This window comes from Dinoponera quadriceps, unplaced genomic scaffold (genome assembly GCF_001313825.1).
Source record: "Dinoponera quadriceps isolate SergipeBrazil2010 unplaced genomic scaffold, ASM131382v1 scaffold424, whole genome shotgun sequence".
Classification (NCBI taxonomy): domain Eukaryota; kingdom Metazoa; phylum Arthropoda; class Insecta; order Hymenoptera; family Formicidae; genus Dinoponera; species Dinoponera quadriceps.
This window is the reverse complement of record NW_014554557.1, coordinates 1,225,689-1,251,222: the sequence shown is the minus strand read 5'-3', so window position 1 is coordinate 1,251,222 and position 25,534 is coordinate 1,225,689. Positions and strand designations below refer to the sequence as shown.

At 47.2% G+C, this 25,534-nt stretch overlaps 2 protein-coding genes across 7 annotated transcripts in view; one reads left to right on the top strand and one right to left on the bottom strand.

Annotated features, from left to right (window-relative positions):
- Positions 1-508: 508 nt before the first annotated feature.
- On the bottom strand, positions 509-4,637 carry LOC106752031 (conserved oligomeric Golgi complex subunit 7). 3 transcript variants are annotated; one of them, XM_014633387.1, is made up of 11 exons: positions 4,425-4,637; positions 4,039-4,298; positions 3,326-3,511; positions 3,113-3,244; positions 2,837-3,020; positions 2,558-2,751; positions 1,990-2,481; positions 1,793-1,913; positions 1,538-1,711; positions 990-1,448; positions 509-914 (listed from the first exon to the last, which is right to left on the bottom strand). In XM_014633387.1, the coding sequence occupies exons 2-11, from the start codon at positions 4,195-4,197 to the stop codon at positions 742-744; spliced, it is 2,274 nt and encodes a 757-aa protein (XP_014488873.1). In that variant the 5' UTR covers positions 4,198-4,298; positions 4,425-4,637; the 3' UTR covers positions 509-741. The 3 variants fall into 3 exon arrangements, with proteins under 3 accessions (XP_014488873.1, XP_014488874.1, XP_014488875.1); XM_014633388.1 differs by having other exon boundaries at positions 4,039-4,128; positions 4,425-4,634; XM_014633389.1 differs by lacking the exon at positions 4,039-4,298 and having other exon boundaries at positions 4,425-4,635.
- Positions 4,638-4,784: 147 nt separating this feature from the next.
- Positions 4,785-25,534, top strand: part of LOC106752032 — a 103,759-nt gene continuing 83,009 nt past the window's right edge. The window contains exons 1-3 of one of the 4 annotated variants that reach the window (XM_014633392.1): positions 4,785-5,127; positions 5,403-5,985; positions 7,081-7,342. The gene's annotated coding sequence lies outside the window, so the exon portion shown is untranslated. Of the gene's footprint in view, positions 5,128-5,402; positions 5,986-7,080; positions 7,343-9,390; positions 12,847-25,534 lie in introns of those variants that run through there. The other 3 variants (XM_014633390.1, XM_014633394.1, XM_014633391.1) reach the window with 3 other exon arrangements.

Below are 25,534 nucleotides of genomic sequence, written 5' to 3'. Positions count from 1 at the left end.
GTTCGATACGTGAAATAGCGTTCTTATACAATCGATATTTATCTTCTGCCGGGCTTTAAATCCCGCATCACACGAAGCTTGCTTTCTTGATAGATTTAGTGAGATTTAGTATCATATTATAAATTTTGCGTTCTGATTGGTTAATTTTTAGTATGTTACTAAGTCTATCAAGAAAACAAGCATCGTATGACGCGAATTTAAGGGTATCGCACACATGGCAATGAAAAAGCGGACGGAAAAGATGTAGTGAGGTAGTGACCAATCGGAATGATATTCATATCAAACCATTCTGATTTCAAAGTCACCAAATACATGGTACCGAAATACCTGTAAACAAGATCTAGAGGCAATATAACTAATTTTCACACAACCCTCATTGACTTTGCTAGTTGCAGATATATTAATTACAAAAATTAGTAATGAATCGATGCAAAACTAGTGCTTCTCTAGATAATTGGAATCGAGATGTTTGGACATTATTGAAGTATTAATTTTTATATAATGCCACTCAATAATCAAACAAGTTTTTATTTTCAAGTAATACAACATATCTTCAATAATATAATTCAATGATAATGAGCAAGTGATATTTTGTCTTCAACTAGTGTGAATTGCAATCATAATTTAATTTTAAATTACGAAAATAATTGGACATACGTTATAAGCGATTACTGCTTGATCGAAAATATGTTGAGTACAGATTCTCATGTTATAACACCGTCCTGTCAAGTGCGCTTTGTGTCAGCCGGAAGACGTAATATTACGCATTTGCCTAACCGCGGCTACAACGCGGGCATTACACCCAGAACTACCATTCTGATAATCTTCCGGTAGTAATCTCAGCAATAATGACATATGTTGCAGATTCTCCGATAAACTCAGGCCGAGTTCTTCTAAGACATTGCCGAGGTAGTCTGTAAAATATACAATGTAACTTTCATTTATAATTCTGTCTCTTTGAAAATAATAATAATAATAAAGAAGCTCACCGATATCTGTCGCAAGTTGCTTGCAGGCAACAGAATTCAATTGACAGATACTCAAGGTTTGATCCTGAAACATTTGGCACGTTCCTCGAGCAACGATGTCCAAGAGTATGCCGGTGAATCCCGATTCAGTCGATCCTTGGGCGTATTGAGGATCTGCTGCCTTCAACGCTTGCGTTAGACTCGGATTGTCCCTCAGTAAAAATGGTTCCAAGTGTTGTGGTAACGTCATTAAATACTGTCCGACTTGCGTAATGTATTCTTGCGGAGCGAAGCTGTAATCGGGCAGATCCGAGCTCAGATTGGACATTTTATTGGCCTCCAATGACCAGGCTGGTGCTTTCTGCACCAACAGCAACTGAGAAAATATCGGGGCGAAGATGACTTCGTAAGTAGTGTGATGCAAATCGGAGCAGAGTTTTTGAATTGATTTTATGATCGAATCGAGGATAGTCTTGTCCTCTGTAAGGAAAACAATCGATCATTTATGCGTTTATTCTAAACTATGATTCTATTGTAGATATTATCATATCATCATTGAACGTACGTACCTCGTTGGAAAGACGCAATTAAATTTTCCAGATCGGCGCATCCCGACGCACTTAGCAACAATTTCTTGTAATGACAGAAAACACTGCCATTTGTACTTTGTAATTTGTTATTAGCTTCCGTGATATCGATCACCAGCGACTTCTCGAATTGTTGCACTTGATGCAAGAGATCACCTGCGTAACACAGCGAAGCAATGAAATCGATTAAATTGACGCTTGCAACGTCCGATACGCCCGAAATCGGGCAATAATTACCTATATTTTGCATCAACGTAAGACACATTTGGAACAAATTCCAATCTTCGTGCTTCACCTTCCTTCGTTCGAGTTGCCGTAGACCTTGCTGATACTTTTCTAGATATTTATTGAAGTAAATCTGCGAAATATCGTGAGAAAAAGATAGAATGGGAATTCACCGCGTCCACGAAAAAGGAATGTTGGTATAAACATACATTTAACGAGTGCAGTAAACCAGGATACCCGCAACCTTCCGTGAAAAGCTTACACCGTTTATTGGCTTCGTTGGCGTAACCCATGACCCGAGAAATGCTAAGTGAGAGGGAATTAATGGTGTCACTCAGGTCGTCGTGCGAACGATCCAAAAATTGGAGTTGCTGTTCCAGCTGCGCGGTCTCAAACGTACTATATTTGGCGACGTAAGGAGCGTAAGGTGCGTATATAGCCTGCGCCAGCGGCAGTAGCTTCTCGTTTTGCGATTTTACGCGAAGCGACGTCTCGATAGCGCCGTTCAGATTCACGGCGAAGTGTCTCGTCATCTGCTTCAGTTCTAATAGTATGGACAATTGCACCGCATTGGAATGTTGTTTCAGAACCGCCTCTATACATTCCGGGATACCGGGATCTAGGCTTCTCAAAAGGTCAGCGTAGACCTCGATGAGGATATCTATCGAAGTATTGGGAAACACTTGGTGGCACCATTTCACCTTTAATACAAGTAGATACAGGAAACATTTGCCGGTAATAATAAAAATATTTTAAGCTGCGGGAGAGAATGCATACCTGCTCGTGCCAGGAGGATAACAGTTTGTCATAATACGTGTGCAACCAATACGTAACGTTCTCGTCTTGAGCTAGTTCGATAGTGCGTCTCCATTCTTGTCCCAATGAGACCTTCAAGCAATTGTGATAATATTTGAGGAGCTGAGGCAGACGTTCCATCTTGCTAAAAATGTCCACGTAAATTTTGGATTGCTCTAAATACAACACGACATCCGTATTAGATTAACATCCTGCACGAGACGACAAATTCATTTATTTATAATTTACAGAATTTTTCACCTAAGTTGGCAGCGGTAAACGCTTGGACTAATCGTGGACTGGCCATTGCCTCGAGGCGATTTTTCAAGCCTTCCAGTTGCAGCTTTTTATCCTCGTAATCCACCACGTTAGCGAGCATGGCCAGAGACTTCTGCATGCTGAACAATTTATTAGATATAGCATCTATATCTCCAGACTCGAAGACCTGTTTTTTCATCGGGGTAAAGAAGAATTAAGTTCGACAGTTATCACACGTCACAGTTTATCACCAAGAGACAAATAAAACTGTTCACGTACCTCCTCCACATCATTTGCCAACACTGTCCAATTGTCAGCCTCATGCAGTCCTTGCTTAGCAGTTTGCAGTTCTGTTTTTATTCTGTCAATCTTTTCCAACATCGCCATGGAAGAAGCGGTATCCTTCTCAACCTATTTCCAACGTGTGTTTCAAGTTATTACAAGACGCAAAATCAAGCAGAACATCCGGCCGAACAATCCGGACGCACAGACCTTGGCGATTTCTTGTTTTACAGCGACCATTTTCTCTCTAAGCGCTAGTGTCTCCTGCTGTAAGAGTTGAGTGTCTCTCAAAATCCTTGGTAAGCTGGAGAGCACGGATTGACTGGTTTCCTCCAAGGCACCGTTAACTTGTTGCACGTACAATTGCAGCTTCATCACCAATGATGAAACAAAAGCCTACAAGAGCGAACTCAACTTTATCCTCTGGTTTAAGATTAAAGATAAAAGCCGTCAAAATAAAGCTGACATTTCTTTTTTCCTAATACTATTACAATAGTAACGAGTCACTTGAATTTAAATCGCGATAGGTAATCGGGAAGGATTTATGAAAACTCGTATCTGCATAATAATTCATTCGAGAAAATACATATATGGAAAAATATGCGCGTGTGCTGCCACGGGCGATCGCATTAATTGTTCGTCGGTAATGTTTCGTTTTTTTCAAACGCGCGAAAGACACGCGAGTGTCAGAAGTGTTGCTTATCAGCCGACATCACCGGTGCCTGCGTCAGCGTCGAGAGAGAGAGAGAGAAAAAAAAAGTTACGTTTTAAAAAAGACGGCTGCGGTGTCATTGACCGCCGCGTGCGGTGCGCGTCCGTCAGTTCGGCGGCCGAGCGTCACTGCGGCGACGAGCGCGAGGCGAAAATTCGAAAAGCGAGGGAAAGCGGAAATCGGCAGAGGGGACTGGCACCTGGTGACTTACGTCCTTGTTCTCCTGCGCTTCGGCGGACTTGAACGTCCGGTTGATCCATTCCTTCACGTCGAAGTTGTCCTCGGAGAACGCGGAGACGTCCTGAAAAGCGCCAAGTTTTGAGGTTAGGAACGCGAACGTCAGTCCGCGCCTCTCTCTCGGCCCCGTCATCGTTCCGACCTCTCGCCTCGTCTCGGTCACCTCTCGTCGCCGCGACCGCGTCCTCGTTCATGACGACGGACGATTCGGTTCCGTCGGCTTTTGCGGAAAACCTATCGATCGCGACCATAAGCTCGTGCGTCATAGCGAGCGAGCGAGTCGGGAAAGAGCAATAAGAAGAAAAAAAAAAGGAGGAAAAGGCACGGGACCGACGCCGTTCCGTCGGCGCGCTCGCTTACCATGGCTGGGAGAATCGCGTTCTCCGTTCCGTCACGCCGTCGGCCGTCGGAAGTCGTACGTGTCTCGTGGCGAACCCGGAACACCGTCGCCGACGAAGTGCAGCGCACCAAGGTCAGCCTTTATGTATTTCCCATTCGTTCGATCGCTCGTCCGTTCGTCGCGTCGGTATCGTCCGTCGCCACCGCCGCCGCCGCTTCCACCGCCACCGCTCTACCTCCGCCGTCGTCGTCGCCGTGGTATCGCGTCGAGTGGCGCGCGACACGAAGAGTCGCTACGCACGAAACGCGCGCCTAGCTGTTGTCGCGGCTGCCGAAGCGTCCGCGTCGAAATCTCGCGATTTCCTCCAACGACCGCTCGACGTTCCGCATATTCCGCCGTAGCATCCGTCTGTGCGTGCGTGCGTGTGCGCGTTCGTCGCTGCTAAGAGAGAGAGAGAGAGAGAAGGAGAGTAAAGAGGCAATAAATTCACGCGACGGATCGATCGCGCGGTGCATCGTGCCACGACGGACGACGACAACGGTGGCGATGAAGACGACGATGAGGAGAAGGAGAAGGTCGATTTCCTCACGGCGGGACGTCGCGCGCGCTTTCTAGGTTAGCGCGGCTTTTTGTCGTCCGGTAGTCTAAGGAAGAGAAACGATGGCGGGCGAGCGTTTTATCGTGCGCGGTGCGTCACGGAAAATGCGTCGGGCAGTCTCGATAGTAAGCGAGAGGGAGAAAAAGAGTGTGTGAGAAAAAGAGCGAAAGAGAGAGAGAGAGAGAGCAAAAGAATGGTCGAGAGAAGCCTGCGTGTGTAGGTATGTGTGTGTGTATATATATATATATATATATATGCGTGTATGCGAGAGAGATAGAATCCGGAGAGCTAGAAAGCAAGAGAGAGAGAGAAAGAAAAGGGGAGTGAACGATGAGGCGATGAAGCGAGGGCCGTCTCTCAACAGCAATTGTGATAAAGACGACTTTGTCTCGAATTCCAGACGCCCATGCCGGTTGCTCGCACCGAAGAGGCCCCTCGTTGGACGACGCCGCGGCTTCCTCCGTCTCGCTTCTCCTGCCCCGCCGTCGCGTGCTTGTGAGTCCCGCGTTCCCGACTGGAGCGGAGGCACGTTACTCGTTTGTTCTGCGGCCAGGCTGCATCCTACTCCGCAGGTGGTGCGTAACGAGGCAGCGAAAAAAAGATCAAGGGGAAGAGAAAAGGAGAGAGAGAGAGAGAGAGAGGAAGATACAGGAGGGGGAATGGAAAACGGCACGTTATCGGCCGCTTCCGGGCCCTTTGTCGATTGCCACGCCTTCGAAACTGCGTTTGCGCCTCGCCATTTGCGCAACAGTTGGAAGTTGGAATATTTTTGCCTCCCCGAAAATCACCCCCGCACACGGCCCAAGTAAGGAGGGAGAGCGACGCTGCCTTCTCTCGCCGTGGACGAAAATCCAGGAGCTCGCTCGCTGGCCTGGCCGGCCGCGGCTGGCTGTTTGCCTAGCTGGCACTCCACCTCGCCCTTTCGTTTGGAAGAGGGCGGCCGTCGACAGTCCGTGACTCGTGCGCACACATGGCCGATTGCCGTACGTTAGTTAAATGCACTTATACGTGGTGTCCCCGAACGCGCCTGCTTCCTTACTTAGAGGCTTGACTATCTAGCGTGGCGATTGTTCGGTAATCACAAGGCCGACGTGTTGATAATCAGTGATAATCGGCGGAGTTACGTGCTAGATCGACGGCGGAAGAGACTTTTCTAGAGGAAGCGCGCGTGATTTCCGGAACACCTCGTATATACCGCGTTATACGTACTTGTACTGTTTCATACGCTAAATTTAACAGCTGACCCGATCAATTAACACGGCTTAGACGAGAAGGCGCGGACCGCTCGTTCCTCTTATTTTCTACACCGCCGCGGTCTCTCGCGTTCGACGCCGTTCTTCTGCCGCCCGTCGAAAATTCACCGGCAGATCGGTCCCGCCGGTGTATCTCTTGCGCAACACGCTTCACGCACGCTACGCGCCTCGGAGGTGCATCCGACGCACTGATGCGGAGATCCGATTTTGCGCACCGTTAAACGACAACCGTCTCTTGCAAAAATTATGCGCCACCGACGGAGCTCTCCTCTCCGACACGGAGGCACGATCTGGCCTGACTTGTGCATCAATATATACCGGCTCGATACGCAGCGAAACAAAATTGTAAGGGCATTTTTTTTTTAATCCAACCTATACTCCAATCTGGCATCGTGGCTTTTGACGATCGGCGTGCACTCTCCCCCGTCCTCCCCCTCCTCCCCCTCCACGGTTTCTATCGGCGCATTGTATCGACGCCGTCGACACGCGGGTAGATCGTAAGGACTCATGGAAAAAAGATCGCCTACAAGAATGACAGTCCTTTCCCCTCCCCGCCCCGTTACGAGACTGGCGTTTATTCCACAGCCTCGGCTATCCAACGGACGTTCCCGACGATATCCAAGCGACTCGTCGAACATTTCAAAGTACCCGTTGGATGTCCGAGAGCGCGCGCGACGTACGTTCGCTCGCTCGCACCGGCAGTGCCGATCGACGGAGACACAATATCGCGACACGCACCGCTCCGTCCATCGGGTAGTGAGAGACCCGGCAATTCCGCCGCTTCGCCGCGCCGACAGTCCGATCGAAGCGCCAGCATTTTTCCAGAGCGGCGGAATCGCGGAGTCGCCACCCCGATAGCTGTTCTCCGGGCCTCGTGCACGGCCATGTAGTACAACACTCGGGGCCTGCTGGAAAGGGCAAGGAGAAGCATCAGCGGCCTTGAGGCTGGGTAGCAGCCAATCCCAAGCCCCCGCTCGCTAAAGGAGGTGGCGCGGGATTGGCTGAGCGTTCTCCACGGTGCCAACTGACTTCCGGGCGCTTCCGGTCGGGACCACAGGCCGATTCCTCACGAGCGGCAGGGCCCCTGGTGAGTTCAGCGTGCAGGTAACGCCGATTCTTCTCTATTTCTTCTTCTTCTTCTTCCTCTTCTACTACTATTACTTGTTTTTCGCCTCTCTCGCAAGCACTGTCCTCCCAGCACTCTGTTCGAGCAGCAGCAGCAGCATCCGAGAATTGCAAGTAGGTGCCAAATGCGCGATAAACGAGAGCCGATCGGCGATTTTCCGCAATCGAATCTGGAAATCTAACACCTGTCGCGAACGACGAATCGGTGTGAGCCCGGTGATTTTCGCCGCCTCGGACGCGGAAAGACGGAACGCCTGCCGCGCGCGATGTCGAGCCGACCGTCGCGTTTCGCCAGCGAGGAGGAGATTATTCTTCGCGCGGCTAAAACGAGAAGGACTTCGAGGTTATACCTACCGGTTTCGATCTTCCGCCTTTTACGCGAGTGTGATAAAGGAAAGCAACAGCATTTCGAGATATTATCCGGTCTCGCGCGATCGGCGATGGTCGGTTCGACGGCGTGTCGATTCCGCGAGTTCGCTTTTCCGCTGCAGCAGTCGCGAAAAATGCGCCTGCATTCGCCGCCGTCTATTAACGAGAGGCGAAGGTCATTTTCGCGCGCGCGCGCCTTCCACTACGGAGCGCGACCTCAACGAAATTATTCCGGTTTCGATCCCCGGAGCCAGTTCCATAAAAAAGAATATCCCGGTAAATCGACTGGTATTTACCGCGGCGTTTAGCATGAAACGACGGACTCCTGAACGCAACTCGACGCTGGCTGGTGCAGCACAGGAAATCGATCTCTTGTTCTCCCGTCTGTTTCTTTTTATTTCTTTTCTCTCTCTCTCTCTCTCTCTTTCGTTTTTCTTCCTTTTTTTAATATTTTGTTTTTGTCGTATGTTCTCGCGCGCGCAAAACGCCACTCGACTTGCCGGCGTGTACAACTCTCGCGGCTCTCTGTCGCGGCACAGGAAATCGATCTCTTGTACCTTTTTCTTTTCCTTTTCGCGCGGAGAAACGCGGCGTTGCCGATTGCCCGAGGGCGATTTTCGTTGCGATTATGGACGCTGATGAACCGCATTCGCTATTATCATTCCCCCCTTTTATCACCCCCGCCCTACCCCCCCACTCGCCACACACATGTACACACACACACAGCGGCACACAGTCGGTCTTCGAACTCTGGTGTCGGCCCCCGATTCTTTCTTTTTTTGGGGCGGTGCTGTGTCACACTCTGCGGCTGTGATACGTTACATTTGGTCCAGCCGATATACGTGCATATTTCTTTCTCATCCTCCCGGTCCCTAGCAGCGCACATGAAACCAACGCTTCGGCTATTTTACTGTCCAGCTTGGTTGCCACGTTAAGTTTATCAAGATAAATAGACCCTCAGACAATTACTCATACAAACTCAGGGGCGAGTACTTGTGGTTAGGGTGCTGTGTATTGTGTGAGAGAGATATATATATATACATATATACATATACATATATGTACTATATATATATATATTATACATATATATATATATGCATTATAATTACCATATTATGCTCCCAACTGCACGTACTTCATTATCGGCACTCCCTCTTGCGAAATGGAAGCCTCCTCTTAGAATATATACGCTCTTTGCTAAAGTAGTGCCGTACTTTTAATCACGTAACGACGTGAGTTTACGACTGGAGTGCGATGGGCGCCATAACTCACAACCTCGCTGTATCTCTATCCACTAACGATCGACCAGAGACATACGTATCCATACGATTCTCTCGATGCGGAAGTGAAATCGGGCGCGTTTCATCGAGCCGATTCTTCGACGTTACAAGTTCGCGAGAGCGCGTTACCCGCCGTACGTTACAAAACACACGGTTCGTTTTCGCGTTCTTGTACCATCGAAGTCCTAAGCTAAATCGACATTGAGTCTCTCTCGACTATCGCTTTGAAAAAAGAAAAAAGAAAAAAAAAAGAAGCGGATTCCGCTTCGCAAATCCGCAAAGCGGCGTTGTACAGACCTAAAGCAGTCCTCCACAGGGCGTGTGACCTGCGAAGGGATATTCGTCAGGGAACACGCGACCTCTCCTGCTTAATCCCACGGCTCGGCGGAACTTCCGGACGATAAGCGATGGATTTTGGTCCTGGTATTCTTTACAAGGTAAACGTTTCGTATCGAAACGAAACAAGATCAACGATCTCCCTTTCATCTCGCTTCTACCATTCGTGGTAAATACTGCGCACTCTGACGCTTTACCCCCCTCATCCTCCGTCTTTCCTTATCATCCTGCTAAACCAGTTTTCATCATAAGAAAGAAAACGCGACGTTTTTCCCCTCCCCCTTAAGAAGATCGAAGAAACATGCGACTGCTGAAATTTCTCGCGCTCTTATACATACATAGCTCCAAGAGAATTGAACGATACATTTTCGCAGCTTCTGTTAAATGAATATCGTATCTTGAGGAAGTTATAATTAGTTATAATTAGTACAGGTATGGAAAGGAAAAAGGAAGAGAGAGAGAGAGAGAGAGAAAGAGAGAGGAAACAGAGCAGGGTCTTTTTAATCATCGCGATGGTTTATTGAAATAGTTTGATACAATTCATCGACGCGGTCGGGACTTACATTTGAATCCGCTTGATAATTTGGCAGTTGATTATCCTCCGCGAAGAGATTTCATCTAATTCCAATCCTCGTGTCGCAATTATTTTTTATCGTTACGGGCTCGGCGCGATAGCAGAATTACGACGAGAGTGAAATCTGTTCGTTGACCCTCGGAGATGAACGACGCAATCGGCTATCTCGCAGACTCGCGATTCTTGACCTTCTCCAAGATCTCGTAAGCGGATCGGGCAATATCGCGCTGTGCAGCGTCGATTTTAAACGGGTTACTCTAAAAAGAGCATCGGGCCCGGAGTAGAGAAAGGTGAAAGCGTGCGCGAATCGAACAATCGACAGAATCCGGTCGCGATATCTCTCCTCGGCCCGGTTGTGCACCGCCGGCTTCGATCGGTGGACTCTGTCTAGCGCGATTCTGGACTTCGTATTTATACACTGATAAACGGCTTACAAACTTGCGATGAATCACGAAGAAGAGCGTTTCCGAAGGTGACGGAGCGCTCGTAACTAAAACAGCAGCGACTCCGAATTCGTTCACCGAGAAACGTTACCTCGGAAATTTCCAATCTCAGTTTTCAAATATTCCGTATCGTGACGCTCGAGTTCGAAATTAGATTGCTGTCAAGGTCTATTTAAAATTAATCGCAGAACCACTTTGGAGTTGAAGCTTGTCTCCGGGACAGGTCGATCGGTCGAATAATTCTCGAGCACTGCAGTCTTTCCGAGTAACAACGAGACAACGAAAGGCCGTAAAAGTCGTCGCAAAAGTAGGCTCGATACGACGGGGAAGGGGAAAGATGTTAAGAGATTTTCGCTTGCTTTCCTCTCGCGCGCGTGAGAAGCGATCTCGACGTCCGACTTCATCGCGTTCGTCCCAATTAAACGGCCGGGGTGTAGATTACATTGTTCAGCCAAACATGTAAGCCGAAATGTCGTTAACCCGTTTAATTGCCATCCGGTGTCCGCGTGTGCGTCGTGCATGTGACGTGGGAGGACGGGGAAGGAGGAGGGGGGGATCTCGACCCGCGCCTCTGAATGAATTTATTCGGGCGGCAGAGACTATACCAAGTGCACGGCGCGCTTCTGAGAAAATAAACTCTCCCGCGCTTCCTCGGCGATTCCGTCGGGCCCTCCTCGCGCGATCTCCTCCGACTTCCTTCGAGGCGAGTCTTCTTCCTTGAAACCGATCGGTCCCCCCCTTCCTTTTCCTCCGGCCGTCTCTACCCGTCCGTTCGTGACGATGTCGGGTTACGCCGAGAAAGAAGAGAGAATGAGAAAGAAAAAGAGGCCGACGCTCGCCGTCGACTGTGTGCGCGATTCGCTTCGCGGGAGGAGAGAAAGAAGAGAAAAGCAAAAGAAAAGCTGGTAGTCGCATCGGGGAAAAAAAGAGGGGAGAAGAAGTCGGGGCGAACGGAGATATCGAATATTTTTCTTTTTTTTTTTCCTTGCCTCCCAACCCCTCTCTCTCTCTCGTCTCCTCGCACGCGTATATTGATTTTTAGAAATTCCTCGCGAGACGGGCGAACGAGCGCGCAAAGCGCACCGGCCGAAGGAGCGGAGAGAGGCGAGGAGAATCGGAGAGGGAAGAAGCGGCGCGCGAACCACCCACGGCCGCGGCGACGGCCGCCTTAGGGCAAGCGAGCGAGCGAGCTGAGCGAACGGAAAGCACATCGTCGTTTCGAGCGAATCCATGTTGTTCGCGAGACAGCGCGTTCAAGACGAGCGTGGTCGCGTTCGCTCGAAGCTCTTTATTCGCCAATTTCCTCGAGTGCCTCGAATGGCACCGGCGTGAGTATCGCTGTAACGTTATACCGCGACACAGGCAGGCCGCATAGCGTACGTGCGCAAAGAGTCGCGGGGAAACGACGCACGGACCGCGCATCGAGATCCGCATTTAGGCCGTTAATTTTAATAACGGGGGAAATTCCCAGCCGCGTTAGGCCTAACCGCACACTAGACGGCCCTGCTTGCGGTCGAGAGCAATCGAAGGCAGTCGGAGTCGTCCGAGCGCGCGGACGAGGCGAAGTAGTGGGGGATCTCGCCCCCTCTTAACCCCACCGCGTAGTAACCCCCACTCAGTCACGGTCGTACCGACATCTCTGTCGCTCCCGCAGTCGCTTCCTCTTCCCTCTCCGGGCGTCTTCCTTCTCCGTCTCGCTCGCTCCCTCTCCCTCCGTCTTGCGCTCGTCTCTCTCGTTCTAGCTCGTTCCGCCCGTTCTTAACATCAAACCACTTAGGGCCGCGGACCTCGGCAGTCAGTCGATCTTTCCTAGTAGCGGCATTCCGGCATTTTCCACCTGATCGCGCGCGGGCGGTCCGGCAAACGCCATTTTGGTCGTCGTTCGTCGTCGTCGTCATCGTCCACTCACGCGTCGAGAGAGTGAGAGAAGTAGTCTCGTGCGTGAAACACACGAAGCACGTTCGTATGTGCCGCGCCGCGCGTCGTCCTCGTAACAACACCTGACGGTTGCTCCAAAAAACAATACGCGTCCGTACGTACTACGCGCGGCGCACTAAACCGTAACGCGCGTTGTTGGTGTCGATTTGATTTTTTTTCCCTTCGTTTTGCCGCTCCCCGTGGGCCAGAGAGAGGGAGAGCGCGCAAGAGCGAGCGGGCGAGAGAGAGAGAAAGACAGAGTGAGGGAGCGAGTACGCCGCCCCCGTGCGCTAGACGAGGAGGGGGCGACCAGGACGGAAAAGGACGCCGGGTGTTGTTTTTCCGTCGCGCGGACACACAACGAGACGAGTCGCGCGCGGAGCGGAGAGAGTGCGTGACCCCGCGTGTGTGTGCCATTGCCGTCGACGTTCCACGTTCTTCTGCTGTAACATCCTCTCGTCGCCTGACAGGACTCACGTCGACGTTTGCACGGATTCGGACGGAGCCGCGGCGAGCCGGATAACCGGAAAAAGTGTGAGCGTGAGTAAGTACTACAAGTCTCTCGCTACGCAATTTGGCAATTCGCGTTCCGGCCGCTCTCCCTCGTCCCCTCCCGACTCACGCTCGCTCCCTCGCCCGCGTTAGATCTTGTTTTTTTCCGCCTGCATGACATCGCCTGCCATTTTGACCGGCGGCCTCCCTACCATTTTCTCTGTTTTCTCTATCCCTCTTGTCTATCTTTCGTTCTCTCGTATCGCCGTCCCGCTCTCCGTCGGTTTTTTCCCCGCTGTCGTTCCCTACCCGCACCCTTCCCTCCCACCCGTCTCACACTCCTCCGCTATCCCCCCCCCCTCCTCCCCCGTACTCGTGGAGCGTGTGCGGATGTGTATACACGGGTGATCGAGAAATTCGCACGACTCTCAGCGAGATGGGAGAATGAAAGACGACGCCGTCATCACCGATGTCGCTGCCGCTGTCAAACGTGACCTCCCTCCGCTTCTTCATTGACGTGTTCTCTCGCGTGTTTATCCGTTTCTGCGTAATTCGTGCGTGCGCGCGGTACAACGGGGGGCACCGGGATAGGGCGGAGGGGGGTAAAGCGCGAACGAGCGGGCGCGAAGTGGGGACGCGCGCCGAGAGAAAAATAATACAGGTCAGGACGTAACGTACCGCGGTATCCCCGCGCCAGTGCGCGAGTGTCTACACATACACGTTTGTGTATGTTTTTTTGTGTATGACTGAGCGCGCGCGTGTTTGTGCGTACGTTCGAGGCGGTTTCTTGCGCGTTTCCCGTTTCCTTTCGGGGCCGAGCCCTGTGAAGAGCCTTCTTTGAAAGAGAGAGAGAGAGATGTTTGAGCGGAAGAACGGCGAAGACTTCTTTCGTGCGTGCGATTTCAGCCGCACAAATCGCCGCATCGCGTAACTGCCGTTGCGTTCTTAAAATCGGTCGTTCGCTGCGAACGCACAGTAAGTTGTAGAAACGCGTACGACGCCATTGCGCTGTCACATGCGGTTAATGAAGGAGAAAAAATGCGCAAGGCGACGCCCGCACTGCTTCGAAACGAATTCGAGAAAATCGTCTCTTCCACTAGCGATTATTTTTTTCAAAAATACAGAATATATGAAAAAATGAAAATCTATAGAAGAACGGTGCCGCCTTTTTTTTTTTTCGATAGCGACGAGACGCTAACGAAATTGTGGTACCACCCTTTTATTTTCGTTTTATTAATTTTGGGTTATAAATCGCGGATATTTATCGGAAATACTAACTAAAGTTCAATGCACTTTGCAACAATATATTTCGCACAACAGATCTAGTTGTGTGGCAGCGGTTTTTACGTATTCTTAAATTCCGCCCACGCTCACAATTTCGAGGGCCATTCGCGGAAGCAGTCCGCAGCTCCACTCCCGTTATTTCGAATCCGAAGTACGAGACGTGCAATCGAGACGAGACGTGCACCTCTTGAACGAGATAAACGACTGACGAGACGTATTATATTTGGTAGCAACGAGTCGTAGCGTCGATTAGCGACCGGCGTTCGACTCAATTTTCCCTCTGTATCAGGCTCCCGATCTTGAAAAGGACGGCTGTTTAACTCGATTGAAAGAGAATCCCAACGTCTGTGCAACAGATCCCTTTCGTATAGGGTCGCTCGTGAGACCACGCGCTACCGAAAGCCCTAATTGTGAATTTTCACGGCCTACCATTTAAACATTGCCGATGCTACGCCCACGATGCGGAAAAAAGCTCAGGGTACTGCTCGTGGGATACGAGATGAAATGTAAAAATAAGATAGAATGGAACGGTAAAATACTAGGGTAAAGGTAATAATAAAGCGCGTGGTACTCCCGGGCAGTACATTATCGGTTAACGCGAATGAATGTAGAAGCGGGACGACCGGAGTTAATATTGGCTGAATAAAATATAACATTGCATCATACCTCATTTAAATTCAAGTGGGCTTTATTTTCTGTCAGGATTTTTACTCGATGTTTAATTAATGAAAATATTTGACGTCGGGATTGAAAAGCTGATCGGTATCTCATACCGAAATTTCCGTATGAAAAGGTCGACTCCGAATTCGTCAAAGAGTATCGTCCAAATTTAATGCGACGCAAATGGGACACCGTGTATTTATTCTCCGCTTCGTGTGTGCATATATATATATGTATATATGTATCTTATTCTTGTATTACATCGTGTCTTGATCGTAATCAACATCTGTTGATCAGAATAAGTTGGTCTCGCCAGCGTGACCGGCTTCTTACAGTCTCTCGGACAATAGGTCTAATTCTCTCAGCGTGTAGAAAATCGAAACGCAACTTGACGTAATTTTTCGAAACGAAATGTCGTCGCTTCAAGATGACTCATCGCATTGCGAATCAAGATTAACGCAGTGGCTTTTCCGTGAAATCCGCCACGCAATAAAACTGCGGAGCGTTGGTTGGCTCGACGATTATTTTCGCGCTGGGATTTTTGCTTCCGGGAAAATGACGACAGGCTTGCTAGTTTTTTGTCTGGTGCGCGGATGCGCAAATTGAAGTCATAATAATATCTCATCGTTATACCGTACTGTTTCTCTTTATAAATGAGTCTTGTCATTCTACGTTATCGCCTGATATAAAATTGACCCGGGGGATGACGTTGAATCAGGCGCAATAATTATCGCATAATGTTGGAGAAAAAAAAAAATAATCCCACTTCCTTTCCGAACGTAATATCTTTAGATATGTAACTAGACAACATTGATATTTCTTTTAAAGTGTGTGAATGGTAACTGCGTTCCCTTCCCTTTCTGCGTATTTTCACGAGAATAAGACCATATCCGAGAATATCTCAGGTAAATCTTATCTTTGTATTTTTCGCGAAGAAACATTATCGCGTTCTGAAACAACAAGGATGTGATGTTCCACGTCACGTTTCATGACTATGATGTTCTTAAGAACTATCCTCTCAAGAAAATTAAATCTCATCTTACGTACCTATGAATTTTCTTCCCACCCCGATAGAGGATTTATTTCGACGACGATTATTACCGAACGCGCTCGGCATGACTCCTGACTTTTCGCGAAAACTTATCTCACCGCTGTTAGCGTTAACAAACGTCAGCAGCTGACGAACGTAATCGTTTCTTCGTTGTTTTTTTTTACACCCGTAACATCGGTTTGATGACGCGGGAACTTCGTGCTAGCTCTGAAAATCGATTAAACCGCTTTTAATCGTCGGAAAAAGAAAGTCTCTCTCTCTTCCGTACAAATTGCGTTATCGCGGCCGCGCGACGATTCTTGTTGACATATTGTGCCTGCAAATTGTAAAGCACTGAAAAGTGGCTGCTACACGACGTCATCCACGATCACCTGCCTCGTACGTGATTTTCACGACACGCAAGCTTCGTTGCGATTCGTACGACGTCGTGTCGAAACCTTGCGGGGTTTTTCCGGAAAGCAGCACGGCGCGATCGATCGAATCGACGTACTTTTTCCGACGCGACGTCGTTTAAATGTACATTTGCTTCGGTAAACTAAGCTTTAAGAACCGTGCTTTTCTCGACAAAATGCACCAGTTCTTTAGTATAGAAGTACTTTTATCGAATGATAACGAAAACAAGTAGAGCGGTACTGCGAACGGAAATTCCTCCTCCCTCTGTCTGTCTCTCATTTCTAACCTTTTTTTTTTAATTTTATCTCGTAGCATTGACTTTTTCTTCGTTAAAATAGGAAACCTTGTGGATATTTAAGGGGGTCATCCCGTGTGACGACCGTTTTTTTTTAAGGTTTTTTTGCATTTTTTTGCGGCGAAATGAAAAAATACAGAGCTTCCAAATTTTTACTATATATTTATTACATCTTAAACTATATGTGTAAATTTTTTTATTTCAAAATATGGCGTCGAGTTACATCACTGGAATGACATCCATGTAAAAAAAGCAGACAAACGATGTCCACGATTCCGGCAGACTGGTTTATCTGAAATCAAAAATCAAATTGCATTTTAATCTATAGGTGAATGGCTATCGTGGGAACTAGGATTTTTTGAAAATATTAAAAATTCAATTTTTCGCATGCTTTTAAAAATTATAACTCAAAATAGCATGATTTTTTGCGACTATTTTTTTATGCGGACAGAAAACGGTTTAATATTTTTTTTTTAATTCTAGTTCCCACGATAGCCACACATGTGCTGAATCTACCATTAAAATTTTATTTAAATCCATTGAACCGTTTTCGAAAAATCATAGGCACCAGTTAAAAAAATCCAGTTTTGAGAAAAAACGCGTTAGAAAGTTCACGGGTGAATTACACCATGAAATTTTTGCTTACCACTAATCTGCTATTCCTAGTGCATAGAGTATCCCTTCCTCTTCTTCTTGCAAATTTCGCAAAAAAATATCGATTTTTTGAAGCCGTCACACGGGATGACCCCCTTAAGGGTATTTTTAAAAAATCCTAGTTCCCACGATAGCCACACCTATAGATGGAATGCAAAATGCAATTTGATTTTTTGATTTCCGATAAACCAGTTTGCCGGAATCGTGGGCACCGTTTTTTTTACATGGGTGCCATTCCAGTGATGTAACTCGCCATCGACGCCATATTTTTAAATAAAAAAATTTACACATATAGTTTAAGATGTAATAAATATATAGTAAAAATTTGGAAGCTCTGTATTTTTTCATTTCGCCGCAAAAAAATGCCTTAAAAAAACGTTCGTCACACGAGATGACCCCCCTTAACCTAGGCTTCTGAATATTCCAAAGATAGGTCCTGAAGAGAGAGCGCGACCATTGATCGACAACGAGGTGTCTAAGCACCCTAAAGATCGCCGATAATCGGCAAACAAGCGGATAATGGATGGTTTCGCATATACCGTTTGTAACTCAATTACACCCGCGGGATATAATTGAAAAACCAATTGTCAGTAATCGGAGACGATTATGCTTCGGAACGCTATATCCGTTACGCGTAAATGTTTACATGCTGCGACGACATTGGACTACCGTTGCGGAGATATTATTGCTGCGCTGTTATAACAAAATGAGCAGCCGCATGGTAATATTATATGATACTATGCGGAGCGTCTATTTAAAAAAAGAAACGCGCACGTCCTGTTTTGAAACGTGAACTTCGATATACGCGCGTATTATTGGTAATAACTCGCATCACTCGCGGATTTTCCAAATCGTATGCGAATTTATATTATTTCAAAAATATAAATAACTCGTGTTTTTGAGAAAAGCAGAGAAAAAAAGACGGAAAGAGAGAGAGAGAGAGAGAGAGAGACGAACCGTATAATAATAGTTTTATTTCGATCGTATAAAATTTAATTAAATTATTCAAAATGTAATACGGCTACTAAAATTTAATTTCATAAAGTTTTGTATTAATGTCAATTATATATTTCTATATAGTATCATGCGCTTTAGTTTCATACGCAGAATTAAAATATTAACGATAAATTTTTGGAGCTACGAAAATATGCAATTTTTTTTCGGCTATGTAAAAATGGTAGACTTTCAAAAGTGTATGATATCGCTGCTGGTGCCACGTACATATTCAAATCCGCCAATTTATTCCGCACACGTATCCCCGTTTTTCCTGGAACCTCTCTTTCGTAGCAGCATGCACATCCTACGACTGCAACAGTGGTTTTCGAAATCAAACAGTCTAACCGATCGGTCCACCTACCTATTACACGATGCGAAGGTAATCGGCTAACGGATTTAAAGCCCACAAAATACATTTTACACGTGATTTCACGCTCGAGACCAACTGCGTACGGATTACACCGAACCCTCATAGCACGTTGAATCTAAGTATCTCGCGCATTATCTTTACCATCGCGAGATTGAAGGCCGCGTTACACCTATCGTACGCGATAATTAATCCCAGATTAGCCGTTCATCGTTCATTAGTAGGTCATAGTCCTATCTTAAAATAGACACACGGTGCTACCAGACACACGAGTGACTAATTAATGCCAATAAGTTAGCGGCATCCCAATTACTAACTAACTAATAACGAAGCATCGACAACGATGGTACGAACGCGTTGAAAATATTTAATAAATATCCCACGCGTCGAGGCTGCACGATATAGGCGGTCCGCCACGTCATACGTCACCGCGATCTTCGTCGTGTCTTCCACCGTGCGGTGTAGGAGACGCTATTGATATCCATCTTTGCCGATGTTCGATCAACGGGTCGACGCGCAGGGGCCAGTTTAGTAAACTCGGTTTTACGGTGCAGTTGGTACCTCGTTACGCGTTGCTTGTCCGAGATCAGGGCCGTACGCGCGATGGGAGGAGGTAGGTGGAGGATGTGGAGGAGCGAGGAGAGGAGTCTGACGCAGTCACGCGGCTACGAGAGGCACGGCGCCGCGACTGCGCCGGCACATTATGCCGACTTGGGCTCTTCGTCGTGCGGTGCGAACGACCTCGAGTCGACTCGATGCGATTCGCGTACATACAGCAAAGGATAGGAGCCACGGAGGCGCACCGATAACGATAACCCTACGCGAAGGCCCGCGTACGATCGATGTTTACCGTCGTCAGTCTCCGACATTGACATTATTAGCGATGGAAAAAACGTCGCTGACCGAGATCAGTCAGGGCGCGTGCAATCGTGACCGCTCATCGACGTATTTTTTATGAATATGCGGTACACACACACACACACACACGTTCCAAGAGAGAGAGAGCGCGCGCGCGTCCTTCGTTTAATCGCCCGGTGCTGCAAGGCGTGGCCGATCTTTCGTCAGGAAGGATCTCGATATTCGACGTTAAATGTCTCGATGATGAACCACCCGGTAATAGAATTCCGACGACGTGTCGTCGCGATTCGGAAGCTCGTAAAAATTCCGTCACGCTCAGATCGCTTTTGATTCAGACGGTTTCTCTTGCATCACGGCGTTTCGGCTGAGGAAAAATTCGCTCCGCGTTGATCAGATATTCCGATGAATGAAAGCGGCGAGGTTGGTCGAGAACGCGTATTATATTCAGTATGTGTATGGCGTACGAAAATTTTTTGTATTAGCAATGATAAATATTTATCCTCCGGGGTCCTTTGTAAAAAATCAAGGGGATGGGCATTCCGGCTGTTGAAAACTATAGAGGATATTCCTCTGTAAGAACATTGCACTCTCCGTTGGAGCGGACCGCGCAATATATCGCGATATAACGCTGTTTTGATGCTGTCCATTGTGAATAATGAATGGTGGAAGCATTCGTGGGGTAAAGGAGAGAGAGAAGAGAAAGAGGGATCAATACCGATGATGATCGAGAGTAGCGACGTGCTTCAATAGCGGCTCCAAGTTTCTTACGTCGTCGTGCCCAACGTCGTTTTAGAGCGGTTGAACGGCCCCGTTGTGTCTCGCCGTGTAAATATCCGCGCGCGACACGTTGACATAATATTTATATCGCTTTTGAACGTGTTTGCCGTGAGCCGTAGATTAACGAACCGGTCGCGACGGATTTGTTTTCTCGCGAGGATAAGTCGCACGAACGAACGAAGCGACCGAACGAACGGGTGAAAAAAATCAAGAGAAAACAAGATAAAGATAATAGAAACGACGCTGTAACATCCACCGCTTGTGCACGGGCTTGAGTAATCGCGTTTAAAATATGTACCGATCGAAAGTCCCACGATTCCAAGTGTAGAAATGCAAATTCTGGAAAAACTCGCGTCACGTTCGTTCCTCTGCGAGCAAATTCTTCTCGAGTAAGTATCTATTGAGAATAACATTTGACACACTTTCGGAATTTGTTCATGCTCGTGCGTGTGTGTTTGGATATCCACTATCACGGAATTTCATCACCTATCAAGTCGCGAATCATCAATTAACGTCGTTCCTCGTGCGAGACTACGGCGAGACACTTGCGGTATCTGCGCGAGTAAAGCCGGTAAATTATCAGTAACGATCGACGACGTGCCTGATCGTAAAGTTACAGCCTCTGTCATCTCCCCGATCGCGGCGCGGTTATTGTTCGGAAGCTGGAAACGTGCTCGCCACGTCGGGCAGGTCAGGGTGTGTCTGATCCCGCGCGTGCCTGGAATAGCGGCACGATAAAATCGATGGCGCCGATCGATAATTAGGACACACGGCGCCCGATGGAGTCGCGAGCGACGATTCGTCCGAGGTGGAAAGTGATAACGGTATAATTTCGTCGAGAGCTCAGATTTCGATACCGAAAACACGCAATAATGAGATTCATGTTTATTCACGAATAAATGAGACGTTACATGTCGTAGGATACTCGTTCGCGCGCGCGTAGTATATTCGAATCGTCGAAATTATACGGATTTTTTTTCATCCCCGCCTGTCGAGGTGGAACTCGCGACGTGACGCGCTCCGTCGGGCTGTCGCGTCGCGACAGTTTTAGAAACGGTGCGTGTTGCTTCGCTAGCGGAGAACGGAAAAAAAAAACGAAAGAAAGAAGCGCGCGATCTCGTGAATGGAATACCGCGGATTTATTATTAGCGCTTTAGAGCCTCTTTGCCATTGTTGCCGGCCGTATTCCGCGCGATAATTGGCCGCTGATGATGTACTTTCAAACACCGAGCGCGAACTGAAATACGCGCCGCGCGTATTGTTAACCGCCGATCGTTCCGATCCGCGGACGCCTTTCCACGTTTAATTCCGGCTAATACGGGACTCGGGGAATCGCGCTGGGAACGAGCCGCCGTCGAGCGGAAGTTTTCTCACGCGTAACGGATCGGCGCGAACGCTTCTCGAGTCGACCGCGTAATTAGCGATTGACAATCGCAGAAGTATGATTGCTGATAGCCATTATCGTTTGATCGCAACTTTATCAAGCGGCGGCACTGCCGCGCCGTCAAGTATATCTAAATTTATTACCTCGTAATTCTCAACGTCTCGCTCAGCGACGAACCTTCCTATCCGTTCCCCGAGTCATAGAAACTTTGATTCTGTATCAACCCCGCGTGTTCTCCCGAACTTTTGAAGGGCCAATGGAGAATCTTGAGATATAACGCTACAGGCTCTTGTTTCGTGACAAAAGTTGCCATCCTTTTGCTGAGGCTTATTTAAGAATTATTTGATGCTCGATGTTGTCTCAACAGTCTATCCGCATTTAATCTTTCGCAATTTCTAATTTCAGCAAGCGTGTATTAATTGCGCAGTGTATTCAACTGCGGGTAGAGCATTGCGACGAGCAAGTATTAAATAATTTAATAAAGATAAAAAATTTAATAGGTAAATCAGCAATTAAAGCCAAGTTTTTTTTTTCTCTTTCATAATGTCTTTGTTATTATCTTGTATTTGACGTAAAAATTTCGGTATAATTTGAAAATTCTTCAAAAAAAGATAAACAAGAAATTGTAAATCTTGTCGTCGGCTATACCGCTGCATCCTGTAATCCGTTCTGAAGTCGGCTCTTGGTCGGTCGTGGTCAGACACTCATTAGCGCCACGTGAAAATATGAATCGATTGAAGATTAAGTAATCTGCACGATTCACACGTCTTGTATCGCGCTTTTGATCGATCTAATTTGATAAGTGACCACTTCGTAGATCCGATAGATTTTGTGAACGTTGATTGTTACGAATTCTCAGCCACCGTGTATGCGCCTCATTGACCGGGCGGGCGATGACGGTCAACGATTGGCGGAAGGTGACTTTGCCTCTTTTGAAGTTAGCGATTGTTTTGATATTCGCGCGCGTCGATACCTGTGGCCGCGTCATTACCTCCCGAGCCGACGAAGAACGCGCATACCACGACGTATAATGCGTACATTGTCACGTTGTTTATACTTCTCGTCGGGTGATTAAAGCATTTCATCGGCTAATAAAATATTTAATCGGACCCTCGTCGGCGTCGCCGTTGGTAGTTAACCACACGTTTCTCACCGATCAGATTGTATCTACGCGAGTTCCAGTGCTAATGAGTGTCTGAAATCAGCCAGGAACAGAATAATGAATCGGAAAGCCAGGATGGACACGGGACGCAGAACGTTGGGATGTTGGTAGCGATATATTTTCAGGTGTGTCAAATTATTTATCGCGCAAAATTACCGATTTCAACGGGACGTTAGACGAACTCTCATCGGGAATAAGGCGATATATCTTGAAATTTAGAATCTACTTTAAGACTGGTATTTATAATCATCTTCTCATCATTTGATTATATTCGTTAACCTAACCTGCGATGCATATTTTGTACAGCTGTTTCTCGATTATCAATATTCATAGTCACCTTCTCATTATTTAATTATATTCGTTAACCTAACCTTTGAAGCATATTTCGTAAGATAAAATATATTAATCCAAATAGCTGAATAACGGTCTATGAATATAATAAACATGTAGTGATATTCTGGATTATAGATTGTAAATAATTTATAATTATGAACCGACCAAAATACACCGCATGAGTGCTAAAATTTCTGTCTTTTAATGATATGCGCTTTGGGTCACACGAGTTTTATCTTGAATTTATCAGTATCTTTTTCGAACTCCATTTAATTTTGTTATTGTATCGAACTCGAAATCCGACTTCGAGTCCAAATTCTGCATAGTATTTACAACACAATAATTACCTTCGGTCTTATAATTCTTTTCACTCCTTTTAAATATTCAAACACATTCAAACGATTCTATCGGAACTTCCAACACTAATAAAAAAAATAATTAGAAGGAGATTATGAAAATAGAAGTTCTTGCGTTACTCACGTTAATTATTATTAATTATTTGTTTATCAGTATATTCATGTGACTTTCTGTTTTTATAATTTTTTCCTCCCGACATGTTCTAACTGCGTTGTTGATTAAGCGACATGATTCATGTCATTTAATCAACAACGTGGGTGAAATATGTCGGGAGGAAAAAATTATTAATGCCGTGATACATTGTGAAACTATGTATAAATGCAATATTACACATGTATATTCAATGCAGGAGGCATTGAGATAACCGAATATCCGAATAAGTGCTTCAACGTGAAAGAAAACTGCAATAAATGAACGTTCGTTGGCATCAAAATAGGACAACAGCCGGTATTGTATCTCGTTATACTCCGTTCGGTCTTTCAATGATATTTACAGGATTAATGCAGAAGAGCGAGACTCGGGACATCTGAAAATTTGCGATCGCACGCACAATGGGAGGAACTATTCACTCAGATTAAATACGTGATCGTTCGAAATATCGCGTTATTCGAGAGAAACGTCGCCGGCGAGCGGACCCGATGACGAGGTGACGAAATTGCGCGAAGCGGATCGAATTTCAAAACGCACGACTCGCATAGCCGCCGTGCGACTCGCGCCGGCTTTCTCTCCCTCCGTGCTCGTCGCGCAAAAAACCTTAAAATTCCGCAGCCACCGGGATACGCCGCGGGCGAAACCGCCGCCTATGATTAATGCCGATGGAGGCAAAACTAACGCTCGCCATTCCGGGTGTGTATCCCGCCTACGGAAAAGCGGTGTGAACGTGCGAGCGAGCGAGCGAGCGAGTGACCAAAAAATCGGTGTGGGATGGAATCGAGAGAAATCCAAGGCACGCTCGTCGATTTATTTTACGTGAAAGTTACTGGCGTAATTTCAGAAAGTTTTGAGTGATTACACGCAGTTATCGTTGTCTTTTGTGCGCGAACGCACACACACACACGCGCGAACGCGTGTATGCAAAGAAAGACATTCTCGATCACGAGATATTAGATTCGCGCGATCATCGATGCGTAAGCGTTTGGTAATCCGCGCGATGCAGATGGAAAATGGAGGACGACGTTTGCTGCGCCACGCGGCGAGTCGCAACTATCAACAAATAGCTGTTTTTTTTTCTTTTTTTTTTCCCGAGAACGACTCGGTTTTAAAACGAGTCGCGCGGCCAAAGTTTGCTATACAACCGCCGCCGCGGTTTACCTTCGAACTTACGTACTACTTTTAATCGACCGTACGCGCGGATTCGTGTTCGCGAGTACACAGTTGCGCAAACTTTGACCGCAGAGCATTAAAGATCAAACGGGGAGTGGAGGGGGAGGGGGATAAAAAGCCTTATCCTTGCAAATCGATGTAATCCGCGACGAGCAGTCGGTACCTTCTCGTCGACTGTGGCGCGAATTACGAAACGTCTCGATGTCGATTCTTTTTTTTTACTTACGATATCCTGATTGTGAATCATCATCTCTCTCGTTATACCGCGAGATCAATTTATATCATTCTTATGAGCGCTCTTGCAAAAATAACGACGATTAATGCCGCGACACGGCCGAGATGAAGAACGGCGTAAGTGGTATGTATAAGCGGCGTGTAAATTTATATCTCAGCGCGACGATGGAATGTCGTTAATTAAAAACGCAAATAGCGGTCGATCGATCTAACCCGGCGCGGACGACGCGAAAGATTAAAGGCCCATAAAAGGCTCTGCAATACTCGCAGGAAACGACCGCGCGCGATATCGTACGTTAGAAACGCGCGGTTAATCTCTCGAGGACGTGCGAGCGAGCGAGTTCGTCGTTCCTAGCCGGGCGGAAGCGCGAAAATAACATTTCGGGAAATTAGGGCTTCTTCCGTGCGCGGCGATCCGGAAGTAATTTCGGCCGTGAAGCAAAAAGTCTCACTGCCGTCGGGAAATAATTTTGATTTTGAAATCCCGAATTTCAACTGTAGGTCGGTGAACGAAAAAAAACACAAGAAAGATGTAATTCTTTCGTTGTTTTAAACAATTGATCGTTGTCGTGGTTAATTTACAAGCCCTTCGGGGGTCCGTAGATCTCGGGT